Here is a 21,744-nt window from a genome sequence, read left to right as displayed (position 1 = left end):
GTATACAAAAATTCAAATATTTCAAAAACCCTATTTGAACACAAATTTTTTTTGTTGACTTTGAAATCCAATAACATATGCAACATTTTAGCATTTAACAGAAACAAAAATCGCGTAAAAAAGGTACTTTAATATCGATTTCTTTAGAAAATTTAAGTAGAAATTTTAGTAAAATTGAACATTTTTAAACAATTTTCTCGTCATTTTATGACAAAAATTGCAAAGTATCGTATAATTCGAAAGAGAACTTGAGTTTCAGAAAGCATTACAATGAAAAGGTATATAAATGTTAATGTAACCAAAAATAGCATAAAAAATTCGAATATCGACGAAATTGTAAAATTGTAAAATTGTAAAATCGGTTACCTCGTGAAAAATGGGGGGGGCACTTCAGAAATTTTTACTCAGGGGCCATTTTCGCTCCATCGCCTCGTTTCGATTTTACGAAGTCATAGTAAAAACAAAAATTATGTTATCATAAAACCAATAGTACCATTCGACTCAGCGCTTCCTAACTTCCTACTCAGTAGTTGATTCTACATTGCTTCATGATTATACAGTTAGTATTGTGTAATCGCGTTGATTGATCGTTATGCAGATTAGTGTAATAGAAGTAAAATACATAAATATGACAATAAATCTCTTGTTATAGGAAAAAGGGTTGTGTAACTTGACAAGAAAGCTTTGTAACTTTTTTTAGAGTGTAGATTCTACGGGCTGTCATTGGACAGTTTGTTTCACTTTAAATGATTTCCCGGTATTATTGATTTTAGATACAATTAAGCTCACTATAGTTTTATCTACACCCTCGAACTCTAGGGTCTTTCGCGTCTTGGGTGGCATTGCTGCGAGAAACTGTTATTATATGTAGATAAATAACAAACTATGCTACTGTTCCGGTTGACATCGTTGCGTGATAAATCGACTTGCGTGATATTTCGAACTCGCGACATCGCCAATCGAGAACGGAAACCCTTAGGTGTATGTCAGTGGCGTTCTGTGGACTGTGAACTACGGGTCTTCGGTGGACGTTGCTTACGATGTTGAAATTTCTAACTAAGGCTATCTAACTATCTTTCTTTTAATTCATTCTCGTGGAATCCAATGTGTGTGCTGAAATTCACATGAGTTGGAGATGATGTCGGTTAAATGACTGAGAAAAACCAATTGCATTCAACAAAGTGCATGCACGCTTTTCCCTGGGGCCCTCGCATAGACGCCAATCAAGTTTAGCTCCGAGATTTATCTCCATACAGCACCGCTGAAATGTGCGTGAGCCTCCCTGGTTCTTGGGTCACGGTTAGCAGGCCATGTAAATGACTTTGAGCTCAAGCGCACTTTCGAAAATGGAAACTATTGGCCAGATCGCGAAGGGTTCATTTTTAAATGCCCAAACTGTTCGCAGACCAGTTCCAATCGATTTTACTAAAATTTTCTAAATTCTGGGTTGAAGCATATCGAAAATAAGTTATTTAATTTGAAAGCTTCGAATTTGCATAACGAACATCATTAGTTTCATGCATTCGTTAACCTTCGTTCTGGGTAAGTGTATGAATGAAAGACACGTGCAATCCACTGGAGGGTTCTACTAACGGCCTTCAAGTTTGCTCAAGCGAGCCCTCACTGCACGGTTCATGTACATAATTTGAGTTTCCGCATGCTAGCGCTCAATCATGCGAATCCCTAGAAAACTTGGGCAATTCCTGAGGTACACTAGATGGTACCAGACATCGCTTTTAGCACAATGATATGTAGCATCCCATTGATTATTTCTTACAACATATCCTTGGGGATGGCTAAGTTGATCGGTTCCATAGGAGTATATAAAAAGTGTCCACATGTTAGCTGACCTCCCAGTACTTGCCAGTTGACATTCTCGTGATGAACTCTCTGTGGATTATTGTTATTTTTGTGATCAGTGCCTATCCTCGAGGAGGATTATGTTTTCCACACACCCAAACTGTGATAACCCAAGTACCGTCACCAAAAGTGACTCCAGTGAATCGAACATCTGAGTTCACCACGGTTCGTTCGTTGATTGATGGTGATTTGAAACGTGTTGCCACCATTGGAATTTTATTCGGTGCCATTCAGGGTGAGGCGGAAATGGAGAAAAAACTCAAACGACAGCTGCAGGACCTGAGCAGAACCTACAATGTGTCAAAGATTGAAGTGAAATCACGAAAGATTGCCTCCATGGAACGGACGATGGAGCGGGATAAGATGGCCATGGAAATTTTGAACGGAGCATTAAGTTTAGCAACGAAACCAATGTCCTACGATCAGTACAAGCGTGAAATGAGCAGGCTTGCCGAGGTATGGAGTTAGGATTCGTTTCGTAAGCGTGGATTTGCAATGTGTGAATGAGGGGAAACTAATTGAGAAAATCCAACCAAGGGTAGATGTCGAGAAAGATTCTGTCATTGGCTATGCTTAAATTTGAGCTTGCTGGATTTCTCCACCAACCGAATCCAAGACACTTAATTAGTTTAAATTGCATTGCTGGAAACTCAACAAATCATGTGCCAATGATGCAGTAAATATTGGTTAAAGTGAAATGAAAGCCGTAGTGCCTGCGATAGTTTGTTTAATCATTTGAGGTGTTCGAAAAAAATTGAGCTCAAATGTTTAAATCCAATTTGTTTCAAGTTACACAGAAGTTCATATGATGGCATGATATTTGTGACACTAATTCTATGGCGATTTCGTTAGCTTCGGAAAGAAGTGTTCAGTTTTTTTAAACAATTTTTATTCAGGCCAATTTGCGTATAGCTTTACGTGGCCGATTTACCCATGTTTTTGTTACATAATATTATTTTATTAATGTTGGATCTCGTTGTCACCTTTCTTCTAGGAGGAGAGGAGCTTCCATTTCCTTCTACCAAAGATTGGAGGTCATTTTGTCCGTTGCTCATATCATCCATTGCTACATCGTTGGAGTTGTGAGTGGTTTCCGTGTCCTTGTTTTCATTGTTGATCGCAGTCTTGGGTTCATTTGCAGTTGCTGTAGATGTGCTTTGTACATTGATTGCAGTTGATAGTTGGTTAGATGGTGAAGTTGTTGAGCGGTTGAAATCAATACAAATTGAATTTGGCCTTGTAGGCTTTGTTAAATCGTATTTGCCCATTTCGTACTTTCTTTTGTTCACTGCACTGTATTGTCTTTGTTTCTGTCGTCGCGACCGTAAGAAATTTTCGACTGTGTCGGATGCGATACGAGCACGAACTGCAAGTGTTCAGTTGGTTGGCATGATTGAAAGTCGAATTCTTTGATATTTCTGAAATTTCTGGAAAAGGGTTGTATGAAAGAATCGTTCAATTTTTTGTCGTTTCATAGTTTTCTAAATGCTGCTCTGACAAACCATGCGTCATGGATCTAAACAAATGGTAATCAGATAGAGCAATATCCGGGACGTATGACGGGATGGACAGAACTTATCATTTTAGCTTGTCCAAATAAGCATTTACGACTTTCGAAACAAAGGATCTTGTACTGTCATGAATCAAAAATACTTGGTCGTCTTTATATTGCGGCCACTTTTACAGCAATGCTCTGTTCAAACCCGTAAACTGCCGTGCGTAACAAGGAAAATTTTGACGTAGGACTACGTCTTTCTTTACTAAGCTCACCTGGGTGCATTTTCAAAATTTCACAACACGAAAGTGTAACCAATTACACCAGATTTGTTTTCTAAATCACTTCAATATAAGGTTCCGTTCATCCAGCCTAATCGCAGAAAACTAATAATTACTTCTTCTGTGAGAATATATGCTGTTGGACATTCGCAGTGTTAGTTTCGCTTCAAACAAAAGTGATTGCATTATCCAGCTTCTGGTCGTTTGCAATTCTATACGTTATTATTTTTGTAGCCGTTAAAACCGCTCTTTTGAACTTTTGATCTGTTATGTTCATTGCTCGCTCCGTCTGCAGTGCGGCTTTCGCTTCAAACAAGTGCAGAGAATTCTTTAAAGTGTGAACACAACGGAGAGAATACATATACAAATCGACAGTTCTAAGGGCCATAAATGATAGTTTTATAATCCGCAATTACGGTCAAATCATTTAGTTCCAAACCATTTTCAGTGTCTATACATGGAATCAAGCAAAGAGTTAATTGGATTTTCTCATATATTAATTGGATTTTATTAACTCGATTTTTTTAATCGGAAAAAGTGTCGTCACTAATCCATACGACGTCCTCTTTTCACTTTTCGACTTGGTGCGGAACGTTAGCGCTGTAGGGAAGGGCACACAAGCATGTGGCAGATTTACTTTGTGCGTCGTTCGCGAAACGAGAGGCAACCGATTTGTTCGGAATTTTGCTCGTCAAAATAATTGTCATCCTTGTTGAAAGTTGGAGAAATGGTAACCTTTGATTCTTTTCAGAATTCAGAGCATTTTACAAAGATCTTATGTGATTTTACATTACTTTTTCGTCAATGGATAATTTATTAGTAGAACAATGCACCAACATAAATGCGCATTTTTAAAGTCCTATCGACACCAGTCCTACGTCAATCTCGCGATTATGTTTAAAATTACCTACTACATTTTTTTTCAAACATTTTAGCTTACTCAACAAAAAAGTTTGTTTGAGGAGATATTTGGAAAAAAAATCTACTTCTGCTTTAATTTGATTAATGGCGGGTAGCAGACCCGAGGCTTTCGGAAACATATCATATTACAAAGATCCATTATATTCTGCTTATCCTGTTTCACAGACTTTACTCGCAGATTTTTTCAACGAATATGTATTAATTGATTAAAGTGTTTGTTGATTTTAATTTTTTAACTACATTTGATCATCATGTTTTAGTTCAGAGTAAAAACAGTATTGATTGAAATTATCGAGTTCCTGAAGAATTGCTATATTACATCAGAAGACTAGTTTAGCATAAGCATCAGCATTAGAGACCGCATTGATCCTTGCATGCTGATCAATAACGACGCCGTCTGATTGCAAATCTACTTGGGAAGGAAAGATTGTTAGTTCAATGCATGTTGCTTCTAGGAGCCGAGGAATCCTCTGCATTTCCACATGCACCACAGGAAGGGGTTGTTTGTTAGTAAATTTTCGAATAATTTCATCATGTGTTTATTGCTCTGGGTAGCCGGCTACCGGGAATACGTTGCAAATTTATCGTGTTTTGTTTTAATATGTGCTTCCTATTAAAATACTAAATTCCTTCACAAGCTCATAAAACTGTCGGGAGGTTTGCTATCAATAAATACATTTAAATCAATGTGTTCCGTTTATTTTCAATAGCCAGCCGTAATATTAGCAAAATATCACTTGATATCACTTGATAGTGAAATCGTACAACAACGCCTTACAAAGTATGAAGTATGTCGTTATCTAGTCTTTAACCAAAATAACAAAACACCAAATTGATTCTCCTCGCAGTTTAAACTATATTTATATACGTCCTAGTTAAGCACGGTCGCAAGGTATATCGGCACAGTTATAAACTTCATGTGCGCGTCTTAAACTTTGCGTATAACCTGACGAAAAATAGATCCAATTGATCAAACGTTCCCCGAATATTAAAATTTATTTTTTGTTCAAGTCTTAACGTGAAAAGAAAGCTAGAGAAGATATACTTTCGGGTAAAGCGAAAAAACATTCACACAAATAAAAAAAACTAGGAATTGAGTTTGAAAGTGTTGAAGTTATTCCAAAAGTTAATTTTGCGGACTTTCAAAAAATAATTGACAGCTAATTTCTAACTGAATATTGAGTGTTAAATTATGTTTGGAATTGTGGGGCATTCCGAATGCTTTACAAAATTCTTAAAAAATATTGAAATAATTGAAAGTTTTATTATATCAATTAACACGTGGGTTGAAAGTCTCTGATCTGACAAAGAAAATAATACTTCTTTTTTTTTTTAATTTCGATTTTCTTTATCAATGTATTTTACTTGAAGAGTAACACTCAAGCAGCGTTCCATCTTTTCCACACCACTTCTATACAACAATTTTTCCTTAGTTTTGAAAACGCTTCAGTCTAAGAGAACATAGTCTCATGGGACTAATTCCGGCGGTTATGGTGGAAGTGATATAGAAATTCGAATTTCTATGCATGGAATTTAGTCATTTCAACGATAGGTTTATTTGATTGGTTGTGACAAAACGCTGTACCCACTTTATAAACAATATTTTCATACCGAAGTGTTTATGCAAAATTGGGGGTATACTTTTTCAAATTTTTGTTCCATATTTATTTTGGAGTAGTTAAAAACCAACTGGAGCTGAAATTCTCTTGGTCTCTTCCTTCTACAGGCATAAAACCTACTTATATTTTGTATAAACAGATCGTATATTTCTTTTTGACATCTTCTCGGTCTCTCAAAACACCACTTTTCGACTTTCCATAACGATGGAATGAACTTCCGGTACAACAGCCTCATTTAGAGGTCCAGAACGTAGTGCATAATCGGTGTTTCGTCGGCGTGAATGATTTTGAACATTTTTGAGATCGGATGTTTACTTTTCGAGTTATACGAAGTTTTATGCTAAATTTTCAGTTTTTTACAATATATGTTACAACATATCTTGTAAACAAAATATGTTTCGAGACTTAGATCCCACACGATAATAGCTATTTTGGAAATCTGTCCATTTTTAACTGAGATACCGATATTTTTGTGTAAGCGTCTTTTCCCCCTATTCCAGCAGTAGCAGTGTTGAGCGCTGTAACGCAATGTTTGGGAGCAAAATGAAACATGATTTTCAATTCTGTTGCATGCAATTGTTCCTAAACACCAAAAAGACTGTGTACTTATACTCATATACCATTCTAATTAGCTCATCAATATAAGGAAGGATATAGAATATAAGTGTACAGAAAATAATTTAACTCATTTTAATCATAGGTGACTGCACCGATTACCTCCACCTAAGATTCAAATGAAAGGTCTTAAAATTCCATGAAAACTTCTTACTTCTTCAGAAATCGACATTCAATGAAGAAGATACAGGGAAATTAGTGTAAATATATCTATTTCACATAAATAATCTAGTTTATCCAGTTTGCTGATTTTAATGATGGTCAAATAAATTTATTTCAGTTTTACCGGTATTTAGTTCGATCCCGGAAGGTACCCAACAATTTTATTCGAAACGCATTTTTCTCGGAATTTTAATTCAAAGACGAGGGCACCAAAAAAGGTATCATCTCACTGCTGGATTAAGCAGATTTTTATTTTTTGTTATGACGAGCAGCCATCATCAGCAAGGTTCTACCTCATAGAAAACGAGTTGGAAATAGCTAATTGGTTGAAATTGAGAAATCCACAGGCTGAACTCGAACTTGAAAACATTCTCCAACAAGTAAAATTGTTCATTTTAACCACTTCACGAGAAACAACATCTTCATCCTTCTTGTTCAAAACATTTTGGTAAAAACGTTTGAGGATTATCTTTAAAAACTGAGAGTTCATGATACCGTTTAAGGATAACGATATTATAATTATTTGAAAACAGGTGACACGATTATGATTCTTCGTTTTAAATCCATGTAACCTTTAGTTGACTTTACAAAAAGACTTGTTTGCGAAATCATATTGATCTAACCATCGAAAATAAGTCTATCGATTATTTCAATAACCTGTTCTCGAAGTTATAAAAAAAGAGTTCAAGAGCTAATTTTGGTTTAGAACGATCTCTAATATTCATCCACTGATAATAAATTTTATAGGAATCAAATGCATTTTTTCAACTGCTGCTACCGTGATTGAATGTTAATAGTTATTCAACGATTTGTTTTTAGTCTTTGTTAAGACGTATAGTCATCTTGAGCTAGTTTTAATATGATCAGTATCTAACAGGGAAAACATATTGGAAAATTGACATGTGAACAAAATGATGTAATGAAAACCGCGGAAATATTACCGCAGAGACGGGACTCGAACCCATAGTTAACTCCTAACCGAGGAAATTGTTTAACCAATTAAACTACCCCCTAGATTCATTAAATCGATGCATGAAACTATCGTGTGTACCCCGTAGATAACGAAATAGATAAAAACAAAAGTCTCGAATCAGTATCGTGCAGCAAAGTAGATGGATAGAAATAGACTCGTGATCATTGTATGTGTTTCTGTTGAATTTGTTTTCGTCGATACGGGACTGTAAGTGAATACCGTGGTGGCTAAGTACAGCGAAGCATGCTTAGTTTCGTCCAATCAATTGGACTTTCTCTTCATGTGTTTTCATATGCAGGGTAGTTCAATTGGTAAAACAATTTCCCCGGTTAGGAGTTAGCTACGAGTTCGAGTCCCGTCTCTGGGGTAACATTTTCGCGGTTTTCATTTCATCATTGAGTTATTCAACGATATTTTATATGATAATATAAATCATCCTAATAATCATCATCAGAAAAAAATGTTCTCTATTTTTCAGAAACAAAAATTATTAACCGATGAACGAATTACAATACTTCGAACGAATCTCTCGAACTCCAACAAAACCGACTACGATATTGTGCTTATCAAACGAGAAGTGAGTCGACACATTAGCGATATGCGAAAGAATCTTGCAAATCAAGTTAAAAACACGATCCAATATTTGGAGACAAACGATGGATTGGAAAGTATAGATCAAATTGTCTTGAAAAAAATGGTTGGCATTCAACTGCCGAACTATAGTTTCTACGAGAACGTTTACCAGCAAAATTTAGAGGTTGACGATAAAATAATTTATTAATATTGAAAATCATGCGAAAAATATATTTTAGAACAATATTGAAGCCCTTTTTCATCGACGGCAAGATGATAATGACGATACAGAGAAGAATAGTAAACAAAACGATAGTCAAAACGACATTTCGGTCACCTTAGATGATGGTAATGACGAGTCCGAATCGGAATCGGACGACGAGGCCCCTCCAGGCGGACTGGTAGGGCTGATTGCAAGTTTGAGTGGAGGTGATGAGGGATCGGATGTAGGTGCACTGGTCGGAGCTCTGTCAGCCGCAATCACCAATTTGTTTGGGGTAAGAACAATATCCACACAACGAACAAAAAACATCTAACAAGTCTCTCCTTGACCACAGCCTGACGGTTTGGATGTGCCTGGTCTGCTTGGTACCGGAACGGGACTCATTGCCGGTTTGTTAGGGGTTTGTATTTTGATTGACTATTCTTCACTGATATTATACAATGAATGTATTTTTTGATATTTTAACAGGGTGATGAGAACTTCGGCAAAGTGCTGGGAAGCTACGTCGGTATTGCCGTGGAAGGACTGTCGGGAGGAGGCGCTGTAAGCATTTCTTCTGTGAAATGATGCATATCGAATAGTAGTGTTGTCTAGAGAGTGTAGATTTGAAAACATTGAGTGGAATTATTAGTTATAAACATCTTGTGATCTCTTGTTTTAGGACAACAATGGTGCATTCTTTGGAAATCTGTTGGGAGCGATGATTGCTGCTTTTAGCTCAGTAAGTTGATATTATTTATGATTTATTAGTAAATAGAGTAATCGGATTTTCAAAGAAAATCCTCCTGTTGCACTCTATGACTCATCGTATGAATCGACTGCGTGCAACAAAAAACGAAAACTTAACATTTCCTAAACGAAAATGTATTTGTTACTTCTAATACACCGAAACCTCCATTTACGAACTAAACGGGGGCTCGTAATTGGAGGTAGCTCGTAAAAAAAGTTTACGTTATTTGGGATTTTATTCGTAAAAAAAGTTTTGAGTAATGAATGTGGAATCATACGGCCATCATCAAAACTAGAGTGACTATAATCAGAGTGGCGACAGCTGTTCGTTTGGAATGACAGCTCCCAGTTCCAAACGAGCAAACGACCTGTCAATTCAATGTAAAGCTAATGGAATGTTTTGAATTGTTGCCAACATTACTGATGAGATGTCGCCACTCTGGTTATAGGCACTCTAATCAAAACGTATGTGATAAGTGGGTGCAAGAAAGGGGTCGTTTCAAAATCCAAGATGGCGACTTCCGATTTATTGACATTTTATAGGAACCCTTACTGTTGATAGCGCTACCTCGTGTTATATGCGTCTCAGAAAGCATACTTCGCGACAACATCGAGATTGTGATCTAACAAGAGCAACGACTGGAAACAATGATATTAGTAGAATTGCAAGGAACAAAAGTAAATTGTGGGAACGGTAACTAAAACGCTTGTGTGAGCAAATTTAATTTAATTTGAATAAGCTGGTAGGTTTCCGAATTAGAAAAGTTACTAGCACGATATACTGTTATAGATCGTCTTCCTTTCGATAAGAGTAAAATACATTATTTAGCTTAATTATGACTCAATATTTCGAGGCTAGGTTGCTGACCACATTTTCGTGCTATTTAGAGAGCTTAATTTGTTCCAAATCCGTCTTCCCTCTAAATGGGAGAAAAATTATTAAATAATAGTCATTTGCAAAGGAGATTACTAAACGTACGTATCATTTTGTATAAACCTAATTGCAGGGCTTGTATTGTGAATCCTCAAACGAACGAAGCAACAAAAACACCCGCTGTGAACACTTTGCTTGACATAACTGAATGAGAGACCTCTGTTAGAGAGAAACTGGATGTATGAGAGTACATGCTACTGAGCAGACCAGTTCCCTTGTAAAAATTGCTTATGCTCTCAGTCTCAGTTAATACATGAACTAAGCAATCCATGCAATGCAATGAAATGAAGCGTTCACTCTCGTTAGTACTGTACGAGAATGAAGAAATTTACTTCACCTCGTGCTACAAGATGCGAAGCAAGGTCATATAGGCAATGTTTGGGATGTTTTTTCAGTGTAGGTTTACAGAAATCACTTTTTAACATAACGTTTTTACTCCAAGATCACATTTCAAAATTGTTTCAAAAATTGCATAGCATAAATTTCGCATTTGAGCCCGTTTTTAAAACGATCAATTTGTTTCTTAGGAGTTTACACTGTGTATAAATCCTAGAAACACTAAAAGCAATATTTTTTCAATTAATATTCATCGGAACTGAAAATTATGAATCTAGTTTTCTCATAGTCATCTTCAATATGAGAACCATCCATCAAATGCTAATCTCATGAAGCATACTCATCAGCTGGCGCACATCTTTATGAACTAATGAACGAACGAAGCAGCTCTCCTTGCATGGGTTGCGCTGTGAATTCTACCTAACATACGAATGTGTATGAATAGCTCAAATGGTGTAACTCTTTCGTTAATATTCGCAGCTTCAATTTGCAAGCCCTGCCTAATTGAACTTCCTTTTACGAGTTGGTATTTTCTAGTAGTGGTTTAATCTACCGTAATAAAACCAGATTATTGAATTGGAAATGGTATTTTTCTTCGTTTACTCAAATAACACTTACAATATGGGTGTTTTTGGAACGGGTTTGATGAGTAGATTTCGGAATATTATGTTTGAAGTGGTTCTGAATTCCAAGATGGTGAATATCGGTTTACTGATACGTACAATACGGGTATTTTCGGAAAGGGTTTGATGAGTAAATGCCATAAAACGATGATTGAGGTGCTAATACAATATGGGTATTATCGGATCGGATTTGATAATTAGAAACCGAAAAATGAAGTTTAGGCGCATTTCAAACATCAATATAATGTAGATACCAGTTCATCGATATTGTTTAAATAGTGTACTGTTTGAATAATTTCGAAACAACCATAACAAGTAGACGTTTAAAAAATTAGTTCGAGTGGCTTTCATTATAATTGTATATTGTTACAGTCGTATTGTATGGTATCAATATTTTATTGAACAACTGAAAGTAATAATCTAATATTTAAAAGCGACCTCAAACATAAATCCTTAGCTTCAAGTGTTCTTGAAGTATTTTTATTTTCAGTGTTACACAAATCACAGTTTTTTTAGTGTACGGGATAACATCTAAAAACCTGTTTTAATCCACTTAGTGGTGTAATGATGCCTTTCTCATATCAATCAAACTATCATATATAATACTGTGGTATTCTTCTTTCTTCTTATTTTTCTTCGATTCTTAAAAGAATAAACGAAATAGATTTGTTTGACCGTCTACTGATAAAAACTATCAATTGAAAAAGATTTGAGGTCAATTTAGAAAACTTTTTACGGTATTTCGCTCTTTTCAGTGATGGTATAAAATTTTTAACACACTTTACCCTATATTTCCGGATCCGGAAGTCGGATCCGGATGAAATTCAGGAATTACGTATGGGACTACAGGACCTTTCATTTGAACCTAAGTTTGTGAAAATCGGTCGCGCCATCTATGAGAAAAGTTAGAACACATATTTTCATTTTTTGCACATTTTACCCCATAAAGTTAGTGCAAAAATCGTTACATACACAAATACGCACATACACACACACACACACACACACACACACACACACACACACACACACACACACACACACACACATACACACACAGACATTTTGCGTACTCGACGAACTGAGTCGAATGGTATATGACACTCGGCCCTCCGGGCCTAGGTTCAAACGTCGGTTTTCACACTAATTGCATAACCTTTCTATATGAGAAAGGCAAAACAAAATTTTTCTTCGATTCCTAAAAGAATAACCGAAATCGGTTTGTTTGACCGTCTACTGATAAAAACCATCAAATTGGAAATTGATTTGAGGTCGATTTAGACAATTTTTTAAGGTTTTTCCCCATTTTCAGTGATGGTGTACAATTTTTAACACACTTTTCCCTATATTTCCGGATCCGGAAGTCGGATCCGCATGAAATTCAGGAATAACGCATGGGACCATAGGACCTTTCATTTGAACCTAAGTTTGTGAAAATCGGTCGCGCCATCTATGAGAAAAGTTAAAACACATATTATCTTTTTTTTGCACATTTTACCCCATAACTCCCGAACCGGAAGTCGGATCCAAATAATACTCAGGAATTTTGTATGGGACCTCAAGACCTTTCATTTGAATCTAAGTTTGTGAAAATCGGATCAGCCATCTCTGAGAAAAGTTAGTGCACTTATTTTCACAATTTTTGGCTTATTTTACTCCATAATTCCGGAACCGGAAGTCGGATCCAAATAATATTCAGGAATTTTGTATGGGACCACAAGACCTTTCATTTGAATCTAAGTTTGTGAAAATCGGTTCAGCCATCTCCGAGAAAAGTTAATGCAAAAAAACGTTACATACACACATACGCACATACACACACACATACACACACATACATACACACACAGACATTTTGCGTACTCGACGAACTGAGTCGAATGGTATATGACACTCGGCCCTCCGGGCCTCGGTTCAAAAGTCGGTTTTCACAGTGATTGCATAACCTTTCTATATGAGAAAGGCAAAAAGTATTTTTTACTTTCATCACGACATATTGGTTATCGCTTCCAAAGTTTTCAGCATCTATTCATCAAATCCGTTTCGAAAATACTCATATTATACAGGTTATTGAGGAATATCAAGGTATTCATGGAAACAGGAAGTCGCCATCTTGGAATTCAGAACCACTTCAAACATCACTTTCATACATCTACTCATTAAACCCGTTCCAAAACTGCCCATATTGTAAGGGTTTCTATAGAATATCAATGAATCGGAAGTCGCCATATCTTTAAATCCGTTCCAGAAATATTTCCATGGAAAATAAATGAGCAGGAAATCTTTTCCATTGTACGCAAAAATCCCTCTCTACGAAGTAGGCTCGTACAAAAAGTTTATATTATTTGGAATTTGGTTCGTAAAAAGAATTACGTAAAAAGAAATGACGTAAAAAAAGTGTTCGTAAACGGAGGTTTGGGTCTATTTATCGAATACAAATAGGGTTACCACGTCGGATGCATCCCCCGCCCGGCAACAATTTTATTTGGGAACAAAGATCTTCAATTTAGAGGCAGTTAATTAGTTGACTTTCTGGATTCTCAAACCATACCATCATTGCGTTGTCCCTGATGATGGACACGTAACTGAGTGCAACCTTATTATCCTCACTTTTTTGGACTGTACATAACTAACTCTAGATTTAGTTACAAGAAATTTCACAATGCGTAGGAGATGCGCATAGTTATTGTTTCAATAATCTGCTGATTAGTAAAGATTTATTACTCTTGAACTGTGAAATCTGATTCCAGATAGGAACGAAAGCTTTCCTTAATATTTATATGTGTGATTTTATTCATATATTGACCGCATGTTTCAATCAAAAGGAAAAGAAAATGACATTTTTTTTCAAGTCGTCTTTTAAAATCAAAATACTTTAATCAAAATTGTTTAAAATTTTCCCATCATGAATCGTCATAAAATCTTCACTGAACAAAATATAATCGTCTTTTTTGTAAAGAGAAGAAGTAAAATGTTAATTTTGTTATTGATTAGGCAACTCTCGAAGTTTATCCGCAATTCTATCGCTTTTTTCGCACGATAATATTTTAATAGTGGGTCCCGTTGTGGTTATCATGTTTCGAAGCGGTTGTACTACAACAGAATAAGGTAGTTGATTTTATGCCATTCGGTATGTTATGTTATGAATGTTCAATTTTCATTTTATGCTTGGAGAAAATATGAAAGCTCATAAAAGGAAGCTAACGAAAATTCTTCCATGACTTATACCCACAAATTCAACCAACTGGTAAAATTATAGGCAAAAAAGAATCCATTCGTCGAGACTTAGGGCACAAATTAATTACCTATTCACAACAGTGCAGGGATGTCCGATGCCGAGTCGATATTTTGAGGTATCAATATTTTCTTTCAAGATTCGGGTGTTTTTGGTCTCGATACTAACAGTATCGCAACCAGAGCTTAAAATTGCCACGCATTCTCAATGAAAGAAGCCAATCCAACAGCCTCGTTTTCGATATTTTCACTGTCTCGTTTGTACCAGAACAAACGAAGAGAGAAAAAGCATTTTCGTTTCTCATAGAAAAAATGAGAGAGTATAATTGCCAACGTCACGAAACCAATCAGCAGAATTTCAATTCTCACTTTTTCATCGATGTACACTGAGGTCTTTTTTTATGCAGTCTTTTTATATGCGGTTTTTTGAAATGATTGCTGCGCAAGTATCAATTGAAACTTACAGGTATCGAAACTTTATTGCCTTTTGAAACCTTGTATCGATACCCAAAATGTCGGTATCTCGATACCCTAGGTATCGATACTTTGTACCATCCCTACTGGGCAAAAATTATTTACCTATTCATAACAGTGTTAAAAAGCGACGGCAAAACAACATTCCTATTACACCGCAGTTTCATTGCTAGTTACAAATATTAACCTACAAATTCTGATGATTATTTACCTACAAATTTCGATTTGTTTTCTATACAAGGCTGCAAATTAGAAACTCAAGAGAGTAGACGTACAGAAAGTGGTCAGGTTTTGAATTCTTACAGCTCAGTCAATTTTGTTTTGATTTGTAATATTATTTCACCAACTGATTGGAAATATTTGTACGCATCGATTTGAATGGATACATTCACTCATATTTATGCACATATGAATGCAATTGTTATCAATAGCGAGCAGTGTCTTATATTGTCTGCTAAACATCTGTTGGCTTAGTGGCTTCCCGAACGGAGACGATAGTTAATCAAAGCAAAAGCGAGACTGCGGAAGCACTCGAATCTATAAATATAAGCGAAATCATAGCTAATATTTCAGTCTCACATGAAACATGCTGGGGTAAGGTTGCTATCAAGCAGCATACGTCACGAGAAGTGATACAAAACGATTGGATGATCTGATTGGCTTGCTTTGATCAAATGTAGTTTTCATTCGCTTGTTGACTTCGATAAGCTTCGGGGTTGGAAGAATCAAACATGTCTCTTCAATGCTCAGGATTAGCTTACTTACCTTACCTAACAGCTATAGGCCTGGGGTGTCCTTTGCTGTATCAAGCATACGTCCCCACATAACACGGTCCATGGCTGCTCGTCGCCAGCCACTCAAGGCACGGATGCTTCTGAGATCACCCTCCACTTGATCGATCCACCTTGCTCGCTGCGCTCCTCTTCTTCTTGTACCAGTCGGATTAGATTCAAGAACCATTTTCACTGGGCTGTCGTCCGACATCCTTATGACATGGTCAACCCATCGTAGACGTCCGATTTTTGCTGTCCGTACGATGGGTGTTCTCCTAGCAGCTGTTGCAATTCGTGATTCATACGCCGTCTCCACGTTCCCTCTTCCATCTGCACTCCGCCATAGATGGTCCTCAGTATCTTTCTTTCGAAAACACTGAGGGCGCGTTGGTCCTCTGCCAGCATAGTCCAGGTCTCGTGGCCATAGAGAACAACCGGTCTAATGATCGTTTTGTAGATGGTCAATTTCGTGCGGTTGCGTACTTTTCTTGATCGGAGGATTTTTCTGAGTCCAAAGTACGCACGATTCCCTGCCTAAATACGTCTCTGTATTTCTCTGCTGGTGTCATTATCGGCGGTCACTAGTGAGCACAAATACACGAACTCGTCAACCACCTCGATATCGTCACCGTCTATCAATATTCGTGGTGGGAGGCGTAGTGTTTCTTCTCTAGAGCTACTTCCTTTCATGTATTTTGTTTTCGACGCATTTTTTGCCAGTCCGATACGCCTAGCTTCAGCTTCAGTCCAATGTAGGTTTCCATCATCTTATCAAGGTTACGTGTCACAATATCAATATCGTCAGCGAAGCCAAAAAGTTGTACGGGCTTTCGGAAGATCGTGCCACTCGTGTCGATCCTCGCTCTTCGAATCACACATTCCAAGGCAATATTGAACAAGATACAAGAAAGTCCATCACCTTGCCGTAGCCATCTCTGAGATTCGAAGGGACTCGAGAGCGTCCCAGATACTCGGACGTAGCACATCACTCTATCCATAGTTGCTTTGACCAATCGCGTCAGTTTATCCGGGAAACCGTATTCGTGTATGATCAGCCATAGCTGTTCTTGATCGATTGTGTCGTATGCCGCTTTGAAGTCAATGAATAGGTGATGCGTGGGTACGTTGTATTCACGACACTTCTGGAGTACTTGTCTTATCGCGAATATGTGATCCGTAGTGGCGCGGGCTCCAGTAAATCCCGCTTGGTACGGCCCTACGAATTCCTTAGCTATTGGTGATAGACGACGGCAAAGGATTTGGAAGAGTACCTTGTAGGCGGCGTTCAGCAATGTGATTGCGCGGTAATTGCAACAGTCGAGCTTATCGCTTTTTTTTGTAGACGGGACATACCACTCCATCCTTCCATTCCTGCGGTAGAATATCTTCCTCCCAAATCCTAGAAATCATCCAGTGCAGCGCTTTAGCCCGTGCCTCTCCTTCGTGTTTGAGCAGCTCGCCTGGCAACTGGTCATTGCCCGCGGCTTTGTTGTTCCTCAGCTTGCCGATCTCCTCACTTATCTCCGACAGATCAGGGGCTGGGAATCTGTCGTCGGCTGAGCGTGCACCCAGATTGATTCCTTTACCGTTCTCTGTATCTTGTGCTTCGCCATTCAGATGCTCGTCATAGTACTGCTTCCACCTGTCGATCACCTCACGTTCGTTCGTGAGAAGGTTACCACTGGTATCTCTGCACATTTCGGCCTGTGGCGTGTAGCCTCTACGTGAGCGGTTCACCTTCTCATAGAACTTCCGTGTGTCATTTGCGCGGTACAGCTGTTCCATCGTTTCGCGATCTTGGTCTTCCTGGTGGCGCTTTTTCTTCTGGAAAACCGTGTTCTTTTTGTTCCGCGCCTGTCTGTATCGTTCCTCGTTCGCTCTAGTGTGGTGTTGCAGCATCCTTGCCCTTGCTGCATTCTTCTCTTCGACCAACTGCTGACATTCGCCGTCAAACCCGTCATTTTCTCGATTCGATAACCTCGTATCTAGAGCGGTTGCAGCTGTGCTACTCACGGCGGACCTCATATTCCTCCAGCCGTCTTCAAGAGTCGCCGCGCCAAGCTGCTCTTCCGTTGGTAGCACTAGCTACAGTTGTTGCGCGTATTCCTCTGCAGTACGAATGCTACGTAACTGCTCGTGATTGAGTCCCGGCGTTCCTTTGCGACGAGTATTGTGCACCGTCGATAGTTTTGAGTGCATACAAACCGCGACAAGGTAGTGGTCAGAATCAATATTGGCACTGCGGTAGGTGCGGACATTGATGACGTCGGAGAAGAATCGCCCGTCGATGAAAACGTGGTCGATTTGATTTTCCGTATGTTGATCAGGTGATCTCCAGGTGGCTTTGTGGATATCTTTGCGAGGGAAGAAGGTGCTTCGAACTACCATTCCTGTTGTTGGTTTGTTCCAGTTGCGCGTAAAATGCTTCCTTCTCGTCATCGGGTCTAGTCTCATGTGGGCAGTGCACGTTGATGATGCTGTAATTGAAGAAACGGCCCTTGATCTTCAATACGCACATTCTACCACTGTTTGGCTGCCACCCAACATGGGGAACAGACGCTCAGGTAGGCTCGCTCTCTGTGAAGAGAAGACAAGCCCCCCCTTCCTTGTCAGCATACGACCAAGGTCCCACCGGGGTTGGTTACCCGATCTTTCCTATGGTTCCTCGTACTCCAGCCGGCACCGTGGGGAGGTAGGGATAGGAGTTACTGGACAAGAGGCTAAGAACCACATTGGGGCCTGAATTGCGCATTGTCCAGTCGTTTACCAACTCAGGATTAGCTTCCAATTTTTATTAAAGGAACACGTTTTTTCAGAAAGCTATTTTTATATCTTTCATCAAAATCTCAGAATCACTGCGTAATCGCTGAATAACGGTTTGCCAAGCGAAACTTAACGCTATAAAAATAATTGCACACAAGCAAAACTTTAATCAAATTTAGTGCAAAGTGGTTGAATAATCAAATCCCGTGCACTATGCATATATATAATTGCATACATTTCGGCTACTGATAAAATTTCGTCGTATACAAAACAAATGCAAAGTATGGTCAACAGTGCAACGGCACAAATCTCAAAATATCAAGGGGAACGTGCCATTTGAGCCAATTTGTTCTGATTGTTGTTCTGATGGTCAACAGTGCAACGGTGATTTTCGAACTTTTATACTATGATCACACTAAAACATGAACAAGTTTTAACTCTGATTTCATGTTTTAAGCGAAATAACATGTTTTACTTCTGCGCTATTTCATATTCAGAAACGTCACATTAAAACATGTTTTTACACAAAAACTGAAAGGTTTGTGTTGTTGTGACGCTCGCACAGATCGATATACAATTATCGATAATAAAGTATTATAACGACTGATTGAAATGTTTTATAGAACTTTCCAGTCATTTAATTTTTTGGGTAGCCTTGTTCTACATCAGAAGTTCGAGAGCCCCAAAGGGGCTGATCCTTCTAGTTTTTTCTGGTAGATTTTTTGTAACACTGGCAGCCTGGCACCCACCTCTAGACCCGACACTGCCAGGCGAGGCTCGTCTAGGTGGTAACCCTAGATATAAGAAAACGGATGCTAAGTCTCAAAATCCAGTCTGTTCGATTACTTCATCGATTTCCTCCAAGAGTTAGTTTCAACAAAGTCTTACACCTGGTAAACATGCTGAAATGCTTCAGATTATTCAATGTTTATTAGCCACATAATAAACAAATCGGCTTGGCAAATGGTAAGCTTTCACTTCCACTGTAACATATCCGATGTTTGCTGCACTGTTTGCTGAAAAGGTTTGCTATTGAATATCACTCCGTTTCGCATTCGATTTATTCAGTTCCAGGCTGTTAAATTAGTAAATAAATTCATCAAATTATTTACCATTGGTTGGATCTTAAACTGAAGCATACAACTGTCATTTTCACCTGGTTCGGAATCGAAAGTAATTATCTCCTGAATGATGTCCTACTTTGTCATCGATCGTACCCAGCGCGATCTGCAATGCTTCTCTCTTTTATGCTGCTCAGCCTACTGTTGGTTGTTTCACTTGATAAATGCGAATGTCTAGATAGGATTAAACAGTAATCTGACGAAGACGCCCGCCAAAAGTGCTCATAATTTACGATCGAATGACGAAACTTTGATCGTTGGTCGTCATCCCCGTTGAGCAGAAATAAGCACGTGGCACCGACTGGGGTCAGCCAGCATTAGCTCTAGGGCGCCAAGGCGCTGTCGGTTAAAATAATGCGGTAATAGTGAAATTGAAGACTGTTTTGAATGGTTATTATTGCGTACCTTTATCTAGGGGGCAAATTGTAAAAATGTGCAAAACTTCACACAGCGCTCTTTTCGTTTAGCAGTCGTACGATGAGTCGCTATTGATGCCGTCGAAGATTGATTGATTTATGTAACAGTATTTTTTTGTCCCACAATTTAAACCCGTAAGCTACAGGTTAGTTTATTACACCTCTTTTATTCTAGGATCCAGAAGACGAAGATTTGCCGCTGAGGCCAGAGTTGTTCATAAAGAATTTCTTCTCTGGGCTGGAGGAAGCGAAACGTAAGGGTGATTCCGAAGCGGAGGGATGCGGTAATAATTGTAAAGTGAGTGTTCAATGAATGTCTAGATCCTAAAACCGTGCCGAAGTGCGCAACCTAAACAGTACTTGCATTTATTGGAGAACACGTTTGAAGTGTCGTAATAATTTCCATCAATTATTTTCCAATCGATTTAAATCATCCCCTCTCTATCAATTCACAGGGCTCTGACTTTTTCGGTTTCATCGGAAACATCGTTTCTTCGATCGTTGGCGGCGTAACCAGTCTAGTGCTGAATGCATCCCTCGGTTCGTCGGGCGGTTCATCACAAGGCTCGGCTGACGCTTCCGGGGCATCGTCTGCCGGCAGCAGCACCGACAGCGACTGTAAGCATCCCTGTGAAGCGGCGACCCATTAGAGGTGGTACTTTTCCACTAGACTCGTAGTTTAATGTGTGGTTGATTAATAAATGTTGCGACTGCTTAAAGGCGAAAACCAATACCAGCTGCCTCAAAGTGATTTAATATTACCTTACGGACGGAAAGAAAAAGTGAAAGTCAAGGCAATGTTTGTTTTTCTGCTTTTATTTTCTGTGGGTACACCTGACTTCGCGAGAACCGCAAACCGTCAATATTTTTGGTCTTTGTTCGATTTGACGAACGTCGCTGGACCAGACCTTCGCGCTAAGCAACGACTTGAAACGTGCACCAGCTGCTAGACAGTAAAACTCCGCACCACTCCGGACAGATGATGCTAATAATTCTCACCTTTACGAATTAAATTCACGGTGACAGAGTCGTCTAAGATTCGGAGTGTCTAAATTTTGTGTGTGCTTGATTTGAAATCGTCGATTTAATGACCTTGCTGGAGTGCTTCAGATATGCTATGTCTACTTTTAAAATAACACGAAATTATGACAAACAGAAGCGTTTCTAACAATTCACGAAAGAGACAGGAGAAATGTAGTAAATCGCAATCGCCATGGACGAAAATGGACAAACAGAACTACATTCGTATTGCCTTCTGAAGGCGGTGAGTTATGAGCAGGAGTGATTCGAAAAAAAGGTGTAAATGCATGTACTTCGTGGGCTTTTTTCCTCATGTTTTTATTCGTGGTTACATCAGTCCATTATACGCCTTTTTTGCCGGGACGGTTGAGCTGATTGAAGAATTGCGTAAAATAGGGTTTACGTTTTCAGTAGAGTAGGCCTACTGGCTGCCGCATGGCGCGGTAATTGTTTACCCTTTGTAGTGCTGTAGCAACTGACCAATTGACCAACTAACCAAGAACGATTGAAAAATGTAAAACAATTGTTTTAACAAGATCAATCATTAATGTACTCGCTGTTGTAATTACTCCATCACATTGCTAAACACGAAGAACCCA

The 21,744-nt window shown here is 38.5% G+C and overlaps 1 protein-coding gene across 1 annotated transcript; it reads left to right on the top strand.

Annotated features, from left to right (window-relative positions):
- Positions 1-1,881: 1,881 nt before the first annotated feature.
- LOC131427296 (uncharacterized) lies at positions 1,882-20,775 on the top strand. Its single transcript, XM_058590357.1, has 8 exons — positions 1,882-2,316; positions 8,405-8,683; positions 8,739-8,996; positions 9,057-9,122; positions 9,191-9,265; positions 9,384-9,443; positions 20,301-20,423; positions 20,581-20,775. Exons 1-8 carry the CDS (start codon positions 1,882-1,884, stop codon positions 20,773-20,775), a joined length of 1,491 nt encoding a protein of 496 aa, XP_058446340.1.
- Positions 20,776-21,744: the final 969 nt, after the last annotated feature.

The sequence above is a fragment of the Malaya genurostris genome, chromosome 1 (assembly GCF_030247185.1).
Source record: "Malaya genurostris strain Urasoe2022 chromosome 1, Malgen_1.1, whole genome shotgun sequence".
NCBI lineage: Eukaryota > Metazoa > Arthropoda > Insecta > Diptera > Culicidae > Malaya > Malaya genurostris.
Note: the sequence above shows the minus strand (reverse complement) of the source record. Positions and strands in the feature narration are given on the sequence as shown.